Here is a 23,606-nt window from a genome sequence, read left to right as displayed (position 1 = left end):
GGAAAGAGTAAACAAAAATGGAATAAAAGCAGAGTTTGAGACTTAAATTGAAGGACTGTATTTCTTTTTCTTTTTGTTTTTTAGGGCTGCACCCACAGCATACGGAGATTCCCAGGCTAGGGGTGGAATCGGAGCTAAAGCTGCCAGCCTATGCCACAGCCAGATCTGAGCCACATCCGTGACCCACACCACAGCTCATGGCAATGCTGTATCCTTAACCCACTGAGTGGGGCCAGGGATCAAACCCACAAACTCATGGTCCCAATCAGATTCATTTCCACTGTGCCACAACAAGAACTCCGGTAAGGCTATATATTTCTGACTTCATTTCTACATCCACATTCTCTACAGGGGAAAGATCTCCCCAGCCAATGAATCTACCAACAACCACTGCCAATTACCAAAGTGCTCACTTTGATAAGCATAATGGAACTTTGAAATCCTCTGAGCAGGGAATATCACTCAGAGACATTTAGTCCTTATTCTGATAAGATAATGCTATTTTCCAGTTATTCAATGATTGTGCCTGATGGAGCCATTTCACCTCCCACAGATTTCCATGCTTTAGTCTACCACTGTGTCAGCACATATAGAACATATTTCTCAACCTGTGCTGAACATTTAAAAATGTACAATTTTGTATCATCTCTAGATCAATGCCATGACACAAAACGTACAGCTAATCCCCAAGCACCACTGACTGATAAATCACTTCTGTTTGATTTTCCAAGATCTTTTTAGAGTTAGAGTGAACAGAGGTATCAGAAATTCCAGAAATTTTCATACCATACAAAATAATTAAACTTCCAAATACAGTTCCCAACTTGTTCCCAGTGCATGCACAAACCATACTTCTTAAAATAATGTAAAATGCAGATTACTCAAAGCTAGATTCTTTTAGGTTGCAGTTCACATTTTCTATGTAACTGAAAAGGGGGATGTGGTAATTGCTCTGGCTTAAGATAATTTATCTTGTTATTTGTGCTGGATATGGTTAAAGATCAGGGTTCTTGTCCTCAGAAATCAAAGCCAGTATTTGCTATGGGTTGAAAATTAACTCTTTTAAGCCTGTGTAGAACATCACTGCATAGCACTGTGTGAGTTCATGCCCCTCACAGGCATGACTAGACCTCACTAAGGATAACCTCGATTCATTCATTCAAAAACCATTGCTGTTGTCCACACAAAATAGCCCCTTTCCATTTGCTCCTTTCCCTGTGGTCCCAAATGCTTCAATAAAAGTAATCTGGCCAGTACTGCACTGCCAGTGCTTCAAGAGGTTGTTGGGGCGACTAGTGTTGCCCTAGACTGTGACCCAGTGTTGTGCAAGTGGAGGATGCTGGGTGCAACTCTACTCCTCCTGTGAGAGTGATGTTCACTCTCTTCCCTCCCTCCAACTCTCTCCCAAGAATCTTCTTTTGTATCCTTCTCATGGTAGCACACTGAACACATCAAGAGGAGGTTTATATTAACACACTTAGAAAGATTAGACAAGAACTTTGCAAAAATTGGGGTAAAAACATATAACATAAAATTTACCATTAAAAAAGTTTAGTGGCTTGAAGTACATCCACAATGTTGTGCAACTGTCACCACCATTCACCTCCAAAACTTCCATTATCTCAAACTGAAACTCTGTATATCTAAACAGTAACTCCCATTTCTCCCTCCTCCCAGTACCTAGTTAACGATTATTCTACTTGCTGTTACTGTACATTTGGTTATTCTAGGTCCCCCATATAGGTCAAATCATAAAATATTTGTTTGTGTTTGGCTTATTTCATTGAGCATAATGTCCTCAAATCTCATCTATGTTGTGAAATGTGTCAGAATTTCATTTTAAAAATAACATTAAATATTAAATGAATAATTCCACTGAATGTATTATGTTTACCCATTTTGTTTATCCATGCATCCTTGCAGGGGCATTTGGGTTATTTCTATATTTTGGCTATTGTGAATAATGCTGCTATGAAAATGAGTATACAAATGTTTGTTCAAGTCCCTGCTTTCAATTCTACTGAATATATACCCACAAGAGTTAGATCATATGGTAACTTTATGTTTAATTCTTGAGAAACTGTCATACAGTTTTCCACAGTGGCTATACCATTCATATCCTGGCTAGCAATGCAAAAGGATTATAATTTCTCCCTATCCTCAGCAACATTTGGGATTCTGTGCATTTAAAAAATATCAGCTGGAGTTCCCATTGTGGCGCAGCAGAAACAAATCTGACTAGGAGCCATGAGGTTGCAGGTTCTATCCCTGGCCTCACTCAGTGGGTTAAGGATCCGACATTGCCATGAGCTGTGGTGTAGGTCACAGATGTGGCTCGGATCCGGCATTGCTGTGGCTCTGGCGTAGGCTGGTGGCTACGGCTCTGATTAGTCACCTAGCCTGGGAACCTCCATATATGCCGCGAGTGTGGCCTTAAAAGAACAGAAGACGAGATAAATAAATAAACAAATAAAATTTTAAAAATGAAAAATATTAGCCACCAGGAGTTTCCTTTGTGGTTCAGTGGGTTAAGAACCCTACAAGTATCCATGAGGATGCCAGTTCAATCTCTGGACTTGCTCAGTGGGTTAAGAATCTGGTGTTGTCAGTAGCTGTGGTATAGGTGGCAGACGCTGCTCAGATCTGGCGTTGCTGAGGCTGTCAGCTGTGGCTCTGGTTCAACCCCTAGCCTGGGAGCTTCCACATGCTGCAAATGCAGCCCTAGACAAAAAAAAAAAAAAAAAAAAAAAAAAAAAAAAAAAAAGCTATCATAGTGTGTATGAGATAGTGTCTCATTTTAGCTTGGATTTGCACCCTAATGACCATTGGTTGATATAGAGCATCTTCTCCTGTGTTCTTTGTTTATTGGCCTCTTTTTTGGAATGTCAGTTCAAGTCCTTGCCCGTTTTTTTTAAACAGGCTTTTTTGTTTTGGTATTGTTAAGAGTTCTTCAGATGTTTTGGATATTCATCTCTTACCAAATATATTTGTAAATATATTCTCCCATCCTATGGACTATACTTCCCTTTGTTGATAGTGTCCTTTGTTTTGGATAGGGTCCTTTGATGCTCCAAAGTTTTAACTTTTGGTGTAGTGTAATGTATCTACCTTATGGTTTGTTGCTTATGCTTTTAGTGTCATTGCTAAAAAAATCATCACCAACTCCAGTGTCATAAAATCTTTCCCGCTATGTTTTCTTCTAAGAGTTTTATAGTTTTAGCTCTTATATTTAGGTCTTTCATCTACTTTGAGTTAATTTTTGTATATGATGTAAGATAATAGACCATCATCATTCTTTTGCATATGTGTTATTCAGTTTTCCCAGGACCATTTGTGAAAAAGACTTTTTCCTCCATTGAATGGTCTTGGTTCTTTTGTTGAAAATCATTTGACTGTATAGGTGAGGTATATTTCTGGGCTTTATATTTTATTTCATTGGTCCATATATCCATCCTTAGGCCAGTATCACCTTGTTTTGATGACTGTAGCTTTATAATAAGTTTTGAGGTCAAGAAATGTAGTCCTCCAACCCTGTTCTTCTCTTTCAAGATCATTCTGGCTATTTGGGGTCCCTTGAGATTTTATATGTATTTAAGGATGGATTTTTATATTTTTGCAAAATAAAAAGTCATTGATATTTTGATAGGGATTTCGCTGAATGTGTAGATCACTTTGGGTAGCATTGTGATCTGAACAATATTAAGCCTTTCAGTCCATGAATAAGGGATGTGTTTCCACTAATTTTTGTTTTCTTTAATTTCTCTCAACAGTGATTTGTAATTTTTAGTCTTTTGCTTAGTTTATAAAAAAAACTTTTATTGTAAACCAGCTATGATGGAAAACATAAAAATCATTTAAAAAAATAAAAGAACTTTAAAAAGTATTAGAGGGAGCATAACTCTCTCTCCTTAAGCAGGGGCTATGTATAGTGACTTCCTTCCAAGGAGTACATTATGGAGAGGAGGAAAAATGAGAAACTTTACAGTGGAGGTACCTGACAAACCCTACCTCAGCCAGATGATCAAGGTTAACAGCAACAGTCATAAATTATGTTGATGGCATATACAGTTAATGCGACATGATGAAATGGCATATAATCTGTGATCCTCCCCCGTCAGGCTCATAATCCCAGTCTAACCATAAAGAAAACACAAAGCAAATCCCAAATAGAAGCAGTCATGAAAGACTATATATTATATTATTTCATTCCAAAGAAATAATACAAAAATCTACAGAGATAGAAAGTAAATTAGTGGTTGCTTAGGGCTAGGATGGGGGAGGAAAATGAGCGGATAAGAAGGTGATAGCTAGAGGATGCAAGATTTCTTCTTGAGCTGATGACAGTATTCTAAATTGACAATGGTGGTGGTTGTACACATCTGTGCATATACTAAAACCTCACTGAATTGTACACTTTCTGTGAGTGAATTGCATGGTATGTAAACGCATGGTATTTGTATCTCAATGAAATACTTTGTAAAAAGGGGTGCCTTACAAAATACCTGGCCAAGACTACTCAAAACCATCTACTACTTTTCAAACACAAAGAAGTTCTGAGACACTGTCACAGATAAGAGGAACCTAAGGAGGGACATGACAACTAAATGTAATATGGTATCCCAGATGAAAGGATGGGATAGAAATAAGACATTCAGGAAAAACTATGGGAATCTGAGTAAAAAATGGACTTATTTAATAATTACAATACTAATGCATTAATGCTGGTTTATTAATTATAACATATATGCCATAATAATGTAAGATGTTAATATTAGGAGAAAGTTAAGGAAGAGGGACATATAGGAACCTAATCACCTGTCAATTTTTCTATACATCTAACCTATTCTAAAAAATAAAGTTTTACTTTTTAAAAACTTTGTTAGAAAGGAAAAAAATTCTTACAAACTAAGAATGGTTCTCAGTTTTTCAGATTATCTTTGACTTTTTTTTTTTTTTTTGCTGTGCCTGTGCCATGTTGAAGTTCCTGGTCCTGGGATTAAACCTGAGCCATAGCAGTGAAAATGCAGAATCCTGTTAGTTCACCAGCCAACTCCATCTCTGACTTTTTAATGATTGCCCCTAAATCATTAAGAAATATCATAGCAATGACACAAAATGACCTCCTCCAAATTGGGTGAGGAAAAGATACATAACTACCTAAGAACTTCAAGTTTCACCAGGGGAGGGGAAAGGGGTAAAAACATTTGGAAACCAGAAATTATAAACAATGAAGAAATGAATTTAAATAATTATAACAAGTGCCAATAAAAATATATCAAAAAAATCAACCCAAAGAAAAGATTGATAAGTTTGTGTTAAGAGAAATTCTGTTCATCAGACTCCATAAAAAGATTGAAAAAAACAAAAGAAAGAGAAAAATTTTAAAAATATTATCATCACATATAACCAATACAAATTAAAGAATGCATAAATTACTCCAGCAAGTCAATGTATTAATAGATAATAGACATAAAAAATTTATAGGCGAGGAAACAAATATATAATAAACAAATATATAATAAACCCATGAAAACCTGCTCAATCTGAATAGGAATCAGGTAAGTGAGATCATAAAGATAAATTTTAAAATCCATTAGATTGGCAAAGTTTATAATTATGGCAATTACAAATATTGGATGGGATCAACAAGAACTCATACATTGCCCAAGGAAATGTAAATTGGTACAACCACAGTGGAAAACCATTTACTTTATCTCCTAAAGCTAAACATTTGCAATTAGCAGTCACATGTGTATTAACACACATGTGAAATTCTAGAACATGTATAGAAAGAAACACGTGCAAGAATGTTCATAACAGCTGTATTCAAAACAGCAAAGGTTAAGAACAGTGAGAATGACTGTAAGCAGGATAATGAATTAATAAAACGTGGCTTAGTCACACAATGAAATACTATATATCAGTGAAAAGAAGATTCAACACTGTGAATAAACCTTAGAAACAATTTTGTTTGCAAAAAAAGGGATATTCTAGAGGACTACAAAAAGTATAATACTTTTTCATGGTGCTCAAAACAAAGCCAAGCAAAATTGAATACTACATTGTTTAAGCATATATGCACTTGAGATAGAAGTTATGCTTTTAAAAATTACTGAAATCTCAATGCAATATTATCAGAATGGCTAAAATAGAAAAGATGAAAATGCTAAACACTGGTGAGGATGTGAGGCCACTGAAACTCTCACACACAGCTAGTGGGCATGAAAAATGGAACAAGTGCTTTGGAAAACTGGTAGTTTCTCAGAAAGTCAAATACATCTCTACCCTATGACCTAGCAATTCTACTCCCACTTATTTATCTAAGAGAAATGAAAATGCGTGTTCATACAAAAACTTGTACAAGAACACTTATGGCAACTTATCTATAATACATAAAAACTGAAAATAGCCCAAATGACCCTCAACTCTGATACAACCACAATAGAATATGACTTGAAAGAAACAAAGAGCAAATTACCAAAGTAATGTAATTACTAATTACAGCAACAAAATGGATGAATTCCACAAACATGCTGAATGAAACAAGACAAGCACAAAAATTAAGTGCTGTATGATTTCATTCATATTTGTGCTAATGGAAATCTGATCAGTGGTTGTTCCTGGAGGTAGAGATTCATTACGAAGGGATACTATTGATTGGGAAAGGGATTTTCGTAGGTGTTAATGTCTTATATCTTGATAAGAGTATGGGTTACAGGGATGTGCATGTTTTTCAAAACTAATCAAACTGTAAAATTAAGGTCTGTGCATTTCACTATCTAAGGATCATACCCTTATTTAAAAAATTCGTAGGGAAAAAGCAGAACTACATTTCACATTGCTCATTTTTAAATCAGCAATAAAAGGGAATTTAATTTTTTTAAATTAAAAAAAATTTCCCACTGTACAGCAGGAATTTAATTTTTAAACGTATTTTTAAACACAGGGAATGTTTTTGCTAAAATTTATTTGCTAAAATACCACCTTTTCTGTAATTAAAATATTTTTGTCTTTTTTTTTTTTTTTTTTTTTGTTGTTTTGTTGTTGTTGTTGCTATTTCTTGGGCCGCTCCCGCGGCATATGGAGGTTCCAGGCTAGGGGTCGAATCGGAGCTGTAGCCACCGGCCTACACCAGAGCCACAGCAACGCGGGATCCGAGCCGCGTCTGCAACCTACACCACAGCTCACGGCAACGCCGGATCGTTAACCCACTGAGCAAGGGCAGGGACCGAACCCGCAACCTCATGGTTCCTAGTCGGATTCGTCAACCACTGCGCCACGACGGGAACTCCTCTGTAATTAAAATATTTTTATTTAAAATGTTTGGCGTTGTACCATTAAGTTATTGCAGACACCAAATGGGAGGAAAAGTCATAAAGGAATAAAAGATGGACAGAATATTTAGCATAGTGGTAACCTGGGGTAGGGTGGAGAATGGGAGCTGAGATAAGGAAGAACATACAAGTAGATGTATTTGTAGAGGTATTTGTAGATGGTTTGTTTGTTTTGTTTATAAATCCTCAACCTCCCATTTATTTTTTTAACATTAAAATTGTAATACATTTGATATATCATAAAATTCATCCCTTGAAGAATATGATTCAGTGGTCTTTAGTATTATTAGAATGTCCTTTTGGTAATGCAGGTGGTTAAAGGTCCATGAGGAATAATGGGCAATAGACCCTCTAAGGGAGGAGGAAAAAACCTTGTTCCTGTCAGACATGCTTCTTTTTTGATAGACAGATTCTACCTTTAGCTTAGGCCTTTCTAAATTCCCCTGAAACCCTTTCAGCAGTTCGGAGGGCAGCTGAGAATGCTTCTGGATCACTGTTCACTTAGGTCTCACCTGTATATAAGTTATCCACAATAAGCGTCATGATTGCACTTTATGGAGCTGTCTGCTTTGTTTTCCAGTCTCAAAGTTCCTTCTCGGTTTGGGGTGTATTATTCAATATCCCTACCTTTGAACAGTTATAGTATTTTGCTTTTAACCAACATATGTTATATATCTTTCTTGTGTATATTAAATAATATATTTTACAAAAAACAACAAAACTATAGGATCGCACTGAAAAGGGAGGGGAGAATGAGAGAGAGAAAGATGGAAAACTATTTTTTGGAATAAAAAAGAGGATTTATTTTGCATCCTGCATTATATTGAGGGCAGATAATCTATCGACACTGATGAAACATGAAATGAAAAATGGGAAGAATGAACAGAAAAAGAAGAGAAGGGAAATATGTTTTTAAAAGAGAAATAGAGTTCCCATTGTGGTTCAGCAGTAACGAACCAGACTGATATCGATGAGGATACAGGTTTGATCCCTGGCCTTGCTCAGTGACTTAAGGATCCATACTCTGTTGCCATACGCTGTGGTGTAAGTCACAGGCGCGGCTCAGATCTGGTGTTGCTGTGGCTGTGGTGCAGGCCAGCACTACAGCTCTGATTCAACCCCTAGCCTGGGAATTTCCATATGCCACAGGTGTGGCCTTAAAAAAAAAACAAAAAAAAGAAAAAAAGAGAGAGAGAAATAGTGTTTAGTAACCCAGTGGAGATTAAAAATGAGATGTGCAACACATTTTAATAAACATGCACATACAGTATATATAGTTTTCTATAAACATGTACATCTAGTTTTATAATTTAAATAATTCTATGGAATCTGTCCTCAAATAAGATAGATTTCCCTTTATTTCAAATGATCCAAGTTCAGCTTTGCCTTCCTTCAAAATTCATTTTACTCAAAGCTTCAACATTTATCTATATATTATATATTATATAAACATGTTATAATACAATAAATATATATTAAATATATAATATAGTACAATAATATAATTATATATAAATACTATATCATATAAACAATTATAAATATTTATATGTCTATAAAAGCCAACAACAACAAACATTCATTTATTTTCTCACTCACCCTATGATAGGTTTTCCAAAGAATCCAGTTTCTACTCTGGCATCTCCTCATCTTCCACGCTCTACAGTTCATGACACTGTTGGCAGGACCTCTTACCGTTCCCTCACCAGGGCTTTGCACTTATCCCAAGGCCTGCCATCCTCCAGATCCCATGGTTGCTCCCTCCCTCATTCCACTTGGCTCAAAAGGTGGCCTGAGGACAGTCTTTTTGACAACAATTTCTAAAACAGCTGCACCACACTCACACTCTTTCTTACCTTGCTTGATTTTCTTTTAAACATGAAGAAAGTGTTTAATTGCTCTATAATCAAATACATGCAAATAAAAAATATAAGGAGATATTAATTTTCAGCTGTCAAAATACTAATGACAGAAGAAATTTTCATGTATTGAGGCATAGAGAATTTATTCTGGCTTATACATGATTTAACTTTATGCTAACTAGAACGGCTTGTTTTGTGGTTTATAAACATACATTATATACCTTCTTTAACCACTGAAGAATAGACTGCATTATGAAGTTGTAAAGAATGCCCATTTTGAAAATAGAAATGAATGCCTCCCTGCCTGGAATATCAATGCTAGCACCACATGGATGATAAGGCTTCCTTCCCAGGCAGCAAGACCATACTGAATTGCTTGTGTATATGCTAATCTGTCTTTTTTCAAAACTTTGAAGAAAGGCAGCCCTGTTATGGTTGATGTTCTTTGTTCTGACAAAATGTAAAACTGTAATGAAAACCAGGCTTCTCTGGAGCAGTTCCTCAATAGCTATCTGAGAGGCTGCCTCCCAGGATATTGTTCTCAGTTTGGTTCGAATAAAACTATCTTCTATTCTTATTGTAGATTGGCTATGGATTGTTTCCATTTTGACAACAACGATAAAAGTAATTACGTCATTGAAAACAGGCTGAGTAGGGTCAGAAGAACAATTTTATAACTGTTAGTATAAACTATTCTGACTTTTCTGGAAAATAATTTAGCAACATGATTTAAAGTTTTAAGGAATACACATTTTTTGGACCCAGGAATTTCAGTTCTAAGAATCTATCCCAAATAATTTCTCAGAAATTAAACAAGCATTTATGCATTGGAATGGTCAATGCAAAAAAAATTTTTAATAGTGAAAATTAAATAAACTATGTATAAAAATGAGAGTATATTTTAAACTTTATGATCTACTCACATAGTGGGAACCTAAAAGACCATTATAAGCCACCCCCACCTATGTACCTCCACTGGGAAATCTTTGGCACAGTATTAATTTTTCACTAATGAATAGAGAAGAAGAGACTGATGAAGGTAAGTGGGAAGAATTGCTGAGTCCTGCTTTAAGGAGGGTGGGGAAGGTGGGCCATGAAGACTGGCAGTGGGTCAGCAACCAGGGTCATGTGTACTCACCTTGAGAAGAATATTTTTCGTGGTAAATTTCATAGGCTTTTCTATGGGCCTCAGCGAGGATCTGGAGATGTGACGCTCTTGATTCCTGGTGGGGAAGTTCTGTTATCACCTCCTCCAAGTCACTAAAAGTGAACCAGATCTTAACTAGGTCCCCAAAAGAGTGGAAGACGAAGGAGGCATAGTCAGCAAAGAGATCAGCAAAGGCCTCACTTCTCTGGACGGTGCTGGCAGGGAGGGTCTGGTGGTGCAGGACCACCAGGGGCTGAAGTTGAGCAGTCTCAAGGGCCTCAAGGAGTTGCCGGTAGCACTGCACCATTCTCTTGTCTGGGTTCTTGGAGCTTCCTTCTGGGAGAAGTTGTGCCCAAGGTAGAAATACCTTATAGTGGGTGATCATACTGGCATGAACACTGCTAAAATACTCTGGCAAGAAAGCAGGCAGTGGCTGGCGACACACATAAATACCTTTGTCTCCTGCTCCAAAGTGAGAATCCTGGTGTCCCAGTGGACCCCTCAGGTCGTATAGCAAGTCAGTGGTTAGAGGACCAGCAGCTAAAATGAAGTTTCTATCAGATTCCCAGTCTAATCCCCAGCAAGAAAAACTTAGGAGGACAATAGAGACTAAATGCCAAGCCAGCTCCATCTTCAAGGAACTGTTAGGAGGTATGTGGAATACTTACTTTATAACTACAACTGAGGTTGTAAAATACTAGGTGATTTTTAACACTTAATATGTAACTGGGTTATCTGTGATAATAAAATTAGTACATAGTTCAATGAAATATCAAAAAATTTAAAAACCATAAAAGATAGCACAAAAACCTCAAACTTCTCACACAATTTAAGCAGAGGAAATGGAAAGCATCTGAAGGAAAAAACTTGTCCACATTTTTGTCTTACTTACAAATTATCTTAAAATTTGTTTACATAGCGGAACACAAGTTAGGTCCTCACCAAAGTTTTTTCCTCCTTTAAAAATAAGTAAATGAACACAGGTTGTAAAAGATTCAAACAATATAAATATATATGTGAAAACTTTCTAGTTCCCCCCTCCCCTTCCTAGGGTAAGCACTTTCAACACTGTTTTTGTTACTGGACCAATTGAGTCCACTTACTTCTGTGCGTTAAAGGCAATCTACTAATACTGGGTTGTGGTGAAGGAAAGTACAGTGTTCACTGCGGGAGAAAACAAGTAGCAAAAGCAGCTAATGTTCAAAAAGCCTAAACTCTGATGACTTTTAGGGAAAGGTTTTTAAAGATAGGGTGAGGGATAAGGTTTCAGAGTACAAGATCAGCTTGTAGACAGTCTTATGATCAAAGTCGTAAGCAGTCAGAAGTTAATACCATCAGCCACCTGGTTCCAACCTGTCTGGGGTGTATGTGCTTGTGGTCAGTATGCAGTTAATTTTTTCTGCCTGGGTGGAGGTTTCAGTATCTGTAAAACAGCTCAAAGGATATGCCTCAGAATATTATCTATAGTCCTTGAGGAGAAACTAAATGTCCTTGGCTTTGTTTAATGGCTAAACTATTATTATTTTGTCTGGTTTGACCTACCTTTATTTCTGCATATCGCAGTTCCCTGATTAATTTCACTCTTTGGAACTCAGGAAAGGTCTTGGAGGCTAAAGGTTTTCTAGAAATGAGAGGTAGGCAGAAAACATGGGAGGGCCTGTCCTGAGAAGACCCAATAGGTCCTGCTAGGTTACATTTCCTTCCAGTTTTCTTTCTTCTCTTCTCTTCTCTTCTCTTCTCTTCTCTTCTCTTCTCTTCTCTTCTCTTCTCTTCTCCTCTCTTCTCTTCTCTTCTTTCTTTCTCTCTCTCTCTCTCTCTCTCTCTTTCTTTCTTTTTACAGTGGCATATGACAGTTCCAGGCAGGGATAGGCCCATGCCACAACCACAGCCACACGGGATCTGAGCTATGTTGGTGACCTATACCGCAGCTCACAGCAATGCTGGATCCTTAACCCACTGAGTGAGGCCAGGGATTGAACCCACATCCTCATGGATACTAGTTGGATTTGTAACCTTCTGAGTCACAATGAGAACTTCTATAATTAGTCATTTGTACATTTGACCACCTTTATCCACTTCACCCATTCGCCACCTTCTGCTCTGGCAACACTAATCTGTTTTCTTTATCTACGAGTTCAGTTTTTAAAAAAATTTATTAGCATACTGCTCTCCAATCTCATCCTTGTTGTCACAAATGGCAAGATTTCCTTCTTTTTGTTTTATCTGTTTGTTTTGTTTTGTTTTTATCCTTTTTATGGCTACACCTGCAGCATGTGGAAGTTCCCAGGCTAGGGCTTGAATCAGCTGCAGCTACAGACCTACACCACAGCCATGGCAACCCTGGATCCAAGCCACATATATATTTTTGAGTCAGTATTTTCCTTTTCTTCAGATAAACACCCAGAGGCAACACCCAGGAATTGCTGGATGATATGGTAGTTCTATTTTTAGTTTAGTTTCATTTATGTATTTTCCTATGGCTTCACTCATGGCATATGGAAGTTTCCTGGCCAGGGATTGAATCCTAGCTGCAGCTTTGACCTACTCACAACTGTGGCAATGTTGGATCCTTTAACCCATGTGCCAGGCTGAGAATTGAACCTGTGCCTCTGCAGTGACCTGAGCTGCTGCAGTTGGATTCCTATCCCACTGTGCCACAGTGGGAACTCCTACTTTTAGTTTTTAAAGGGCCCTCCATATGTTTTCCCATAGTGGTTCTCACCAGTAGTACACTAGGATTCCCTTTTCTCCACATTCTTGCCCACGCTTGTTATTTTTTGTCATTTTTATAATATTCATTTTAATAAGTGTATTATATCATTTTGGTTTTGATTCCATTTCCATGATAATTAGTTATGTTGAGCACCTTTCATGTATGTGTTGGCAGTCTGTACCTCTTCCTTGGAAAAATGTCTGTTCAGATCGTCTCCACATTTTAAAATCAGATTTTTGTTTTATTCTGTTTTTGCTTTTGTTACCTTTGCTTTTGGTGTCAAATCCAAAAAATCATTGCTAAGACATTTCAAGGAGCTTACTGCATTACTTTTATCTCCTAGGAGGTTTATGATTCAGGTCTTACATTCAAGTTTTTAGTCCATTTAAATTTTTGTGTACAGTCTAAGAGAGTGGTCCAGTTTTATTCTTTTGCATGTAGCTGTCCAGTTTTCCCAACACCTTTTAGTGAAATGATTGCTTTTCCCAAATTGCTTTTTTTTTTTTTTTTTTTTTTTTTTTTTTGCTTTTTAGGGCTGCACCCATGGTATATGGAAGTTCCCAGGCTAGGGGTCCAGTTGGAGCTACAGCTGCTGGCCTACAGCAACACAAGATCCAATCCACATCTGTAACCCACACCACAGCTCACAGCAATGTTGGATCCCCAACGCACTGAGCAAGGCCAGGGATTGAACCTGCAACCCTATGGTTCCTAGTCAGATTCATTTCCGCTGTGCCACAATGGGAACTCACTCCCCATTGGATATTTTTGACTCTTTTGTTGGAAATTAATTGACTGTGTATGAGTGGGTTTATTTCTGCACTTTCCATTCTGCTCCACTGATCTATATGTCTGTTGTCATGACAATACCATACTGTTAATGTATCTTTGAGATATAGTTTGAAATTAGGAAGCATGCTACTTCTAGCTTCTTTCTTCTTTCTCAGCAATGCTTTTGCTATTCAGGGTCTTCTGTGGTTCTGTACAAGTGCTAAGATTGTTTTGTCTCTATGAAAAAATGACATTGGAATTTTTATAATGATTGCAGTGAAGTGTAGATTGCTTTGGGTAATATGGACATTCAAAAAATATTAATTCTTCTGATCTATAATTATGGAACATATTTTCCTTTATCTGTATCTTCTTCAATTTCTTTTATAATTGTATTATGGTTTACAGTGTACAAGTATTTTACCTCCTTGGTTAAATTTATTTCTAGGTATTTTATTCTTATCATGCATAAAAAATAGGAATTATTTCTTAAATTCTCTTCTGTTAGTTTATTAATAGTATATAAAGATAAAGCAGATTTTGGCATATTGAATTTTCAACCTGCAACTCTGGTTGTTGATTTGTTGATCAGTTCTAAGAATTTTCTAAGAGATTTTTGGTAGAATGTGGTATATGGAATGATTGTCCAATGAGGACCTACTGTATACCACAGAGAACTCTAACCAAGATTCTGTGATAATCTATGTGGGAAAAGAATCTGAAAGAGAATGGATGTGTGTGTACATGTATAACTGATTAACTTTGTTGTACAGCAGAAATTATCACAACCTTGGAAATCAACTATAGTTCAATAAAAATTTTTTATTACTCAATGAATTTTATTACATTTATAGTTTTACAATGATTATCACAACTCAACTTTATAGCATTTCCATCCCAAACCCCAGTCCATCGCCCTACCTCCCAACCCCTGTCTCCTTTGGAAACCATAAGTTTTTCAGTCTGTGAGTCAGTATCTGTTCAGCAAAGAAGTTCATTGTGTCCTTTTTTTAGATTCCACATGTAAGTGATAGCATATGATGTTGGTGTCGTTGTCTGACTGACTTCACTCAGCATGATAATCTCTAGATCCATCCATGTTGCTAAAAATGCTGTTATTTCATTCCTTTTAATGGCCGAGTAATATTCCATTGTATATTTGTACAACATCTTTATCGACTCCTCTGTCAATGGACATTTAGGTTGTTTCCACATCTTGGCTATTGTATATAGTGCTGCAGTGAACATTGGAGTACAGGTATCTTTTCAAGTCATGGTTTTCTCTGAATAGATGCCTGGGAGTGGAATTGCTGGATCAAAAGGTAATTCTGTTTTTAGTTTTTTGAGCAATCTCCATAATGTTTTCCACAGTGGTTGCACCAATTTACATTCCCACCAACAGTGCAATAGGGTTCCCTTTTCTCCACACCCTCTCCAGCACTTCTTGTTTGTAGACTTTTGGATGATGGCCATTCTGGCTGGTGTAAGGTGGTACCTCATCGTGGTTTTGATTTGCATTTCTCTATTAATGAGTGACACTGAACATATTTTCATGTGATTTTTGGCCATCTGTATGTCTTCTTTGGAGAACTGTCTGTTTAGATCTTCTGTCCATTTTTTGATGGGGCTGTTTTTTTGGTGTTGAGCTGCAGAAGTTTATAAATTTTGGAGATTTATCCCTTGTCATTGGCTTCTCCCATTCTGTGGGTTGTCTTTTCATTTTGTTTGGGTTTCATTTGCTGTGCAAACTTTTAAGTTTAATTAAGTCCCATTTGTTAATTTTGTTTTTATTGTCATTACTCTAGGAGGTGGATCTGAGAAGATTTTCCTGTGGGGTTTATGTCAGAGAGTGTTGGGCTTATGTTTTCCCCTAAGAGTTTTATACTATCTGGTCTTATATTTAGGCCACTAATCCATTTTGACTTTTTGCATATGGTGTTAGGATAAGTGCTCTAATTTCATTCTTTTATATGTAGCTGTCGAGTTTTCCCAGCACCACTTATTGAAGGGACTGTCTTTTCTCTGTTGGATATTGTTGCCTCTTTTGTCATAGATGAGTTGGCTGTAGGTGTGTGGATTTAATTTGGGGCTTTCTATCCTTTACCATTGAGCTATATTTCTGTCTTTGTGCCAGCACCATACAGTTTTGGTGACTATAGCTTTGTAGTATAGTCTAAAGTCAGGGAGCCTGATTCCTCCAGCTCCATTTTTCTTTCTCAGGATGGCTTTGGCTATTCTGAGTCTTCTGTGCTTCCAAACAAACTTTAAATATTTTGTTCAAGTTCTGTGAATAATGTCCTTGGTAATTTGATAGGGACTGCATTGAATCTGTACATTGCCTTGGGCAGTATAGTCATTTTGATAATACTGATTCTTCCAATCCAAGAGCATGGTATGTCTTTTCATCTGTTTGTGTCATCTTTGATTTCTTTCATCAGCATCTTGTAGTTTTCAGAGTATAGGTCTTTTGTCTCTTTAGGTAGGTTTATTCCTAAGTATTTTATTCTTTTCGATGCGATGGTAAATGGGATTGTTTCCCTAATTTCTCTTTCTGATCTTTCGTTGTTAGTATATAGAAATGCAGCCAATTTCTGTGTATTTATTTTGTATCCTGAGACTTTGCCAAATTCATTGTTGAGCGCTAACAGCTTATCTGTAGCTTCTTTAGGATGTTCTATGTATAATATCAAGTCATCTGAAAAAGCGAGTTTTACTTCTTCCTATTCGATTTGGATTCTTTTCTTTTTCTTCCCTGATTGCTGTGGCTAGGACTTTTAAAACTTTGTTGAAGAGTAGTGGTAAGAGCAAACATCCTTGTCTTGTTCCTGATCTCAGTGGGAATTCTTTCAGCTTTTCACTATTGAGAATGATGTTAGCTCTGGGTTTTTCATGTATGGTTTTTATTTTGTTGAGGTAAGTTCTCTCTGTGCTCCCTTTCTGGAGGGCTTTTAATCAGAAATGGGTGTTGGATTTTGTCAAAGGCTTTTTCTGCATCTATTGAGACAATAATATGTTTTTTATCCTTCAGTTTGTTAATGTGGTGTATCACACTGATTGATTTGCAGATATTGAAGAATCCTTGCATCCCTGGGATAAATCCTACTTGATCATGATGTACAATCCTTTTAATGTATTGTTGGATGCGGTTTGCTAGTATTTTGTAGAGGATTTTTGCATTCGTTCATCAGTGGTATTGGCCTGTAATTTTCTTTTCTTTTTTTTTTTTTTTTTGTGGTATCTTTGGTTTTGGGATCTGGGTGATGGCGGCCTCATAGAATGAGTTTGGGAGTGTTCCTCCCTCTGTGATTTTTTGGAATAGTTTCAAAAGGAGAGGCATTAGCTCTTCTCTAAGTTTTTGATAGAATTTGCCTCTGAAGCCATCTGATCCTGGACTTTTGTTTGTTGGAAGTTTTTAAATCACAGTTTCAATTTCCATTCTTGTGATGGGTCCATTCATCTTTTCTATTTCATCTTGGTTTAGTCTTGGAAGATTGTACTTTTCTAAGAATTTGTCCATTTCTTCTAGGTTTTCCATTTTATTGGCAAATAGTTGCATATAGTAGTCTCTTATGATCCTTTGTATTTCTGTGATATCCATTGTAACCTCTCCTTTTTTGTTTCTAATTTTATTGATTTGGGTCCTCTCTCTTTTTCTTGATAAGTCTGGCTAAGGATTTATCCATTTTGTTGATCTTTTCAAAGAACCAGCTTTTAGTTTCACTGATATTTTCTATGGTTTTCTTCATTTGCATTTCATTGATTTCTGCTCTGATCTTTATGATTTCTTCCCTTCTGCTAAATTTAGGTCTTGTCTGTTATTCTCTCTCTAGCTGCTTTAGATGTAAAGTTAGGTTGTTTATTTGAGTTTTTTCTTGTTTCCTGAGGTAGGTTTGTGTTGCTACCAACTTTCCTCTTAGAACCGTTTTTGCTGCTTCCCATAGGTTTTGGGTTTTTTTCCATGTTAGAGTATAACATTTATTAAATTTCATAATTTATGATCACTGTGTCATAACCAAACAAACCCTAACACAAACTTCAACATTTAAAAACACAAGGAGCATATTGATTTTTCAACTATTTCACTTACATGTACTTTTCAATTGTTATGCAGTTGTCATAATTAGGAGATATTATACATTAACCATGTCATACTATGCTTGTTAAGAACCAAATTCAGAGGGTAGAAAAATGCCAACATAAATTATTTCTCCAAACTGCCCACGAATGTATTGTCGCTGTTCATTCTAATCATATACTTAGGGTACATTCTTTAATAAAATGTGTAATTGTAGTCACATAACAATAGTTCCGATGAGGCAAAATCATTTCAAGAAAGGAAATGCATCAAATGAGACAAAAAATTGAAGAGCAGGGGTAAGGGCATATAGAAGTCACATGAGAACACCACACAAACTTCCACGTTTTCCCCTTTCCACTTGCAAAGAACATGCATGAAGTTTTATTAAGACAGCTGTCAGGCACTATTCACAATAGCCAAGACATAGAACCAACCCAAATGTCCATTGACAGATGATTGGATTAGGAAGATGTGGTATATATACACAATGGAATACTACTCAGCCATAAAAAAGAACAAAATCATGCCATTTGCAGCAACATGGATGGAACTAGAGACTCTCATACTGAGTGAAATCAGTCAGAAAGACAAAGACAAATACCATATGATATCACTTATAACTGGAATCTAATATACAGCACAAATGAACATTTCCACAGAAAATAAAATTATGAACTTGGAGAATAGACCTGTGGCTTCCCTGGGGGGGAGAGGGAGGGAATGGGAGGGATCAGGAGCTTGGGGTTATTGAATGCAAACTATTGTTCTTGGAATGGATTTGCAATGAGATCCTGCTGAGTAACGTTGAGAACTATGTCTAGATACTTATATCACAACAGAACAAAAAGTGGAAAAAAAATGTATACATATAAGTGTAACTTGGTCCCCATGCTGTACAGCAGGAAAAAAAAAAAAGACAGCTGTCAGGAGTGCATGAAACACTGGCTTCCATGTCATATATGTTGGGAGACAATCAATGCCATTGAGGAGAAAGTACTGTTCTTTATCTTTTGGGTCTGTCTATGTCATCTACAGCTGAGAGAAGTTTCTGTCTTGCTTTCTTATTGATGTGTGATCCCAGGCAAACATTTACCAGATTGATCAGCTGCTTTGTTGAATACTCCCTTTTACGATAGTTCTAGTAGCCAGGCGTATACAATGTTCCCAAAGTATTTTAGACACGGGCAGGGGTATCCAAACTTTCTTAAAAACTTCATTTAACCTCATGTTAAACTGCTCAAATTCCTTTAACAGTGCATCTACATATATGTTGTGCTGTGAACTAATTTCTTTTACATTCCATTTTACATTAGCCACTAGGTGCAGCATCTGTTCATAATCAATGTCTTACTGGCCACAATCCAGTAAATTGGTTTGCATAGTTCACTGGCCATGGAGACTGAGAATAGAACTGCTGAAGAAAGGGCTTTTTTTTTTCACTGCAGGCATCACAGCATCCAGGTGTGGTTGAAGGAACTCAAACTGTTCAACCAAGAAAACCAAGGATTCTATGGCTACCACTCTTTCCGCCAAGCCATACAATGTATCCCCAGATATCAAAACCACAAGGTGACTGAGTTGAGGGCTTTATACCTTCTCCTTTCTCTCTTCTGCTACTGTGAGTGTGGCAGTAGGATCGGTTAAAACTTCCAGATCAATGGGACTTTCTTGTATTCTCTTTAGAGTTGTTCTTAGTCTACTACTATTAAGGTCTAGTCCTGTTGACTTCAGTGAATCATTCTGACCAAAAAAGTTATATATTGCATACAAGTGATAATCAAATGGCTGAGACAAGAAATGGATACCATCAAAAGCGACTGGTTTAAGAATGTTCATCATCTGCATGTATTTACCAACAAGTGTTATTACATTTAATGTTGTATTTGTTAAGATGGGTGCATTCACTTTATTCAGACTATAATCTGATTTCTTCCTGCTTTTTAGGGTCTCTCAAGAAACACTTTTCACAGGAGCATCACCTGTCTGCTCATCAACATAATCTCGTTTTAGTTTCTTGGGAACATCACTGTCGCTGTCATACTCCTGATAGGCATTTTTTCCTTGTTCATCAGACTCATACCCATTAGAAACCAGGATATCTTCTGTTTCTTCATCATCGTGGTTGGCCTGAATTTCAAATGGATTCCCACCACTAAAGTACTGCTCAAACAAGTCACTGTTTTCAAGGAGGTTGAGGATGGCTGCTTACCAGGTGAAACTGATGGGGAATGTGATTGTTCCATGAATTTAAATTCATGAAAATGCAAGATGCTGAAATTTGACTTAACAGGAAAAAGTTCCCAGGTCTCATTCTGTAGAAACATTCTCAGTTCATCAAGCTGTGTTCTATGGTAGTTCTTAAAATAATTGACACTTTGCTTTCTCATAAAATCTTGCAAAACTTCAGACTTGCTACCACAGAATTCTTCTCCAGCTTGCATTAACCTTCTGATTATATCCAAAACAAAGATGAAATCATCATATTTGAATATAGACAAATCAGTTTCAAGCAAGTAGGTTTATACTTTTAGCTGAACATCCTGCCATATTTGTGTAAATCCATGTTCTAATTTCTTTTTTATGCAACTACGATCAAAATCCGTTTTGTCAGTACCCGTCATATTACTCCCTTCAGAAGCAGAAGTAGTATCCTCATTGTCATGCTTATCATGCCATTCCATAGTCCTATAATAGCTGAGCATAACCTCCCACAGAGCTTTGCACAGGTCAACAAGGCATGGAATGTAGCTGTCTGGTGTGACATGTACAGAGGTCCTTGTATTGCAGCTTTTGGAATTCTCTATCTGTGTTTCTTTCACGTAGTTCCACATAACCAAGAACAACTTGAAACATGGTATTATGAATGGCTTGGGTGAAGTTTTGCTATAGGAGTCTCTCTATATATATGAGATTGTTTTATTTTTATTTATTTATTTATTTTTCTTTCCTAGGGCCATACCCACAGCATATGGAGGTTCCCAGGTTAGGGCTCTAATCGGAGCTGTAGCCACTGGCCTACGCCAGTGCCACAACCATGCAGGATCCGAGCTGCGCCTGCAACCTACACCACAGCTCACAGCAATGCTGGATCCTTAACCCACTAAGTAAGGCCAGGGATCAAACACGCAACCTCATGGTTCCTAGTTGGATTTGTTAACCACTGAGCCATGACAGAAACTCCACGAGATTGTTTTAAAAGTTGTTGGTCTCTTAATTGCAAGTGCATCTCCAGTGTCCTGTATTTGTACCCCTTCATCTCACAATTTCTGATTTTGGCAGCATATTTGCGTGTGGATGATTTCCTACCTTTAGTGTATTTATGCCTTTACTGGTGTACCTTGTCATTTGTAGTATTTTTGTTTATAGTTGCAACCTTTTTTTCCTACCTAGAGAAGTTCCTTTAGTATTTGTTATAAAGCTGGTTTAGTGGTGCTGAATTCTGTTAGCTTTTGCTTGTCTATAAAGCTTTTGATTTCTCCTTCAAATCTGAATGAGAGCCTTGCTGGGTAGAGTTATCTTGGTTGGAGTTTTTTTCCTTTCATCACTTTAAGTATATCATGCCACTCCCTTCTGTCCTGCAGAGTTTCTGCTGAAAAAAATATGCTGAAAACCTTATCTGGATTCCCTTGTATGTTGTTTCTTCTTCATAGCTGCTTTCAGTATTTTCTCTTTGTCTTTAATTTTGGTCAGTTTGATTAATGTGTGTCTCAGGGTGTTCTTCCTTGGGTTTACTTTATATGGTACTCATTGTGCTTTCTGAATTTGAGTGAGTTGTTCCTTTCCCATGTTAGGGAAGTTTTTGGCTATTATCTCTTCAAATGTTTTTTCTGGCCCTTTCTCTCTTCTCCTTCTGTCATTCCTATAATATGGATATTGGTGTGTTTAACGTTGTCCCAGAGTTCTCTTAGACTGTCTTCATCTCTTTTCTTTTTTTATATATAATGATTTTTATTTTTTTCCATTGTAGCTGGTTTACAGTGTTCTGTCAATTTTCTACTATAGAGCATGATGACTCAGTTACACATACATGTATACATTCTTTTTTCTCATATTATCATGCTTCTTCATTTCTTTTCAATCTTTTTTCTCTTTTCTGTTCCACATCAGTGATTTCCACTAGTCTGTCCTCCACCTTGTTTATTCATTCTTCTGCATCCTGTATTCTATTAGTTGTTTCTAATGAATTTTTTATTTTAGTTATTGTATTTTGCATCTCTGCTTGCTTAAGTTTTAAATCTTGTATTTCTTTGCTCAGTGTCTCCTGTAATATATCAATCTTTGCCTCCAGTTTATTTCCAATGTCTTTAATCATCTTCACTATCATCAGTCTAAAATCTTTTTCATGGAGGCTGATAATCTCCAGATCACTTAGTTGTTTTTCTGTTTTTTTTTTTCTTACTCCCTTTTCTGAGTTATATTTCTCTGCCATTTCATTTTCTATAGGTTTGTGGTGTGGTCTCCTTTTTGCAGACAATAGATTTGTAGCCTCTCTTGATTCTCATGTCTGCCCCCTTTGTGACTGAAGTTGGTATGGGGGCTTGCTGTAGGCTTCCTGATGGGAAGGACTGTGCCTGCCCACTGATAGGTGGAGCTAATTCTTATCCCTTTGGTGGGTGGGGCTTTGTCTCTGGGTGAGATTAGAAGTGGCTGGGTGCCTGGGGGTCTTTAGGCAGCCTGTTTACTAATGGGTGGGGCTATGATCCCACCTGGTTTATTGTTTGCTCTGGGGCTTCTCAGCCTTGATGTGTGGTGCCAGACTTTTCCAAAATGGCCACCTCTAGAGGAACACACACTGATGATTATCCCAGAGACCTTTGCCTACTACTAGCCACAGTCACCCCCTGTTTTCTCAGGTGATCCTCCAAGAATTGCAGTCAGGTCTGACCCAGATTCCTATGGAGACTCTGCTTTGCCCTGGGATCCAGTGCACATTAAAGACTGTGTGTGCCTTTTAAGAATGGTGTCTCTGTTCCCACCAGTCCTGTGGAACTCCTGCGCATGAGCCCCACTGGCTCTCAATGCCAAGTGCTTCGGGGGCTCCTTCTTCCAATGCCGGATCCCCAGGCATGGGGACCTGATGTAGGGCTCAGACCTCTCACTCCCATGGGTGATCTGTGATACAGTTACTCTCCAATCTGTGGGCTGCCCACCCAGTGGGCATGGGGTTGTTATGTCATGTAATCACCCCTCCTACTGTCTTGATGTGGCCTCCTCTTTGTCTTCTAGTGTGAGATATCTTTTGATAGTTTGCAGTCTATGTGGTTGAAGGTCGTTCAGCAGCTGGTTGTAATTTTTGTTTTTATGAGAGAAGGTGAGGTCCAATCCTTCTACTCTACCATCTTAATCCTGTCTCTTGACTTTTGCTTCAATGAAACTTTAATTATTGCTTTTTAGGGTGATGCCTGTGGCATATGGAAGTTCCCAGTCTGGAGTTCAAATCAGAGCTGCAGCTGTCGGCTTACAACACAGTCCCAGCAATGCCAGATCTGAGCCATGTCTTCAAACTACACCACAGCTCATAGAAATGCTAGATCCTTATCCCACTGGGTCAGGCCAGGCAGGGATGAACCCATATCCTCATGGATGCTAGTTGGGTTAGTAACTACTAAAACCACAACAGGAATTCCTAAAACTTCTTTAAAAAAGAAATGCATGGATCTTTTGGAATGAAAGTTTTATCTGGATGTTCATTGCAACACTA

The 23,606-nt window shown here is 37.4% G+C and overlaps 1 protein-coding gene and 1 pseudogene across 1 annotated transcript in view; both read right to left on the bottom strand.

Annotated features, from left to right (window-relative positions):
• Positions 1–11,029, bottom strand: part of LOC100625897 (lactase-phlorizin hydrolase) — a 60,191-nt gene extending 49,162 nt beyond the window's left edge. The window contains 1 exon segment of the mRNA XM_021076419.1: positions 10,335–11,029. Coding sequence (XP_020932078.1) covers positions 10,335–10,974 — 640 coding nt within the window. The 5' untranslated portion in view covers positions 10,975–11,029.
• Positions 18,897–21,187, bottom strand: LOC100625986 (annotated as a pseudogene).

Source organism: Sus scrofa, chromosome 15 (genome assembly GCF_000003025.6).
Source record: "Sus scrofa isolate TJ Tabasco breed Duroc chromosome 15, Sscrofa11.1, whole genome shotgun sequence".
Taxonomy (NCBI): Eukaryota; Metazoa; Chordata; class Mammalia; order Artiodactyla; family Suidae; genus Sus; species Sus scrofa.
This window is presented reverse-complemented; position numbering and strand designations above follow the sequence as displayed.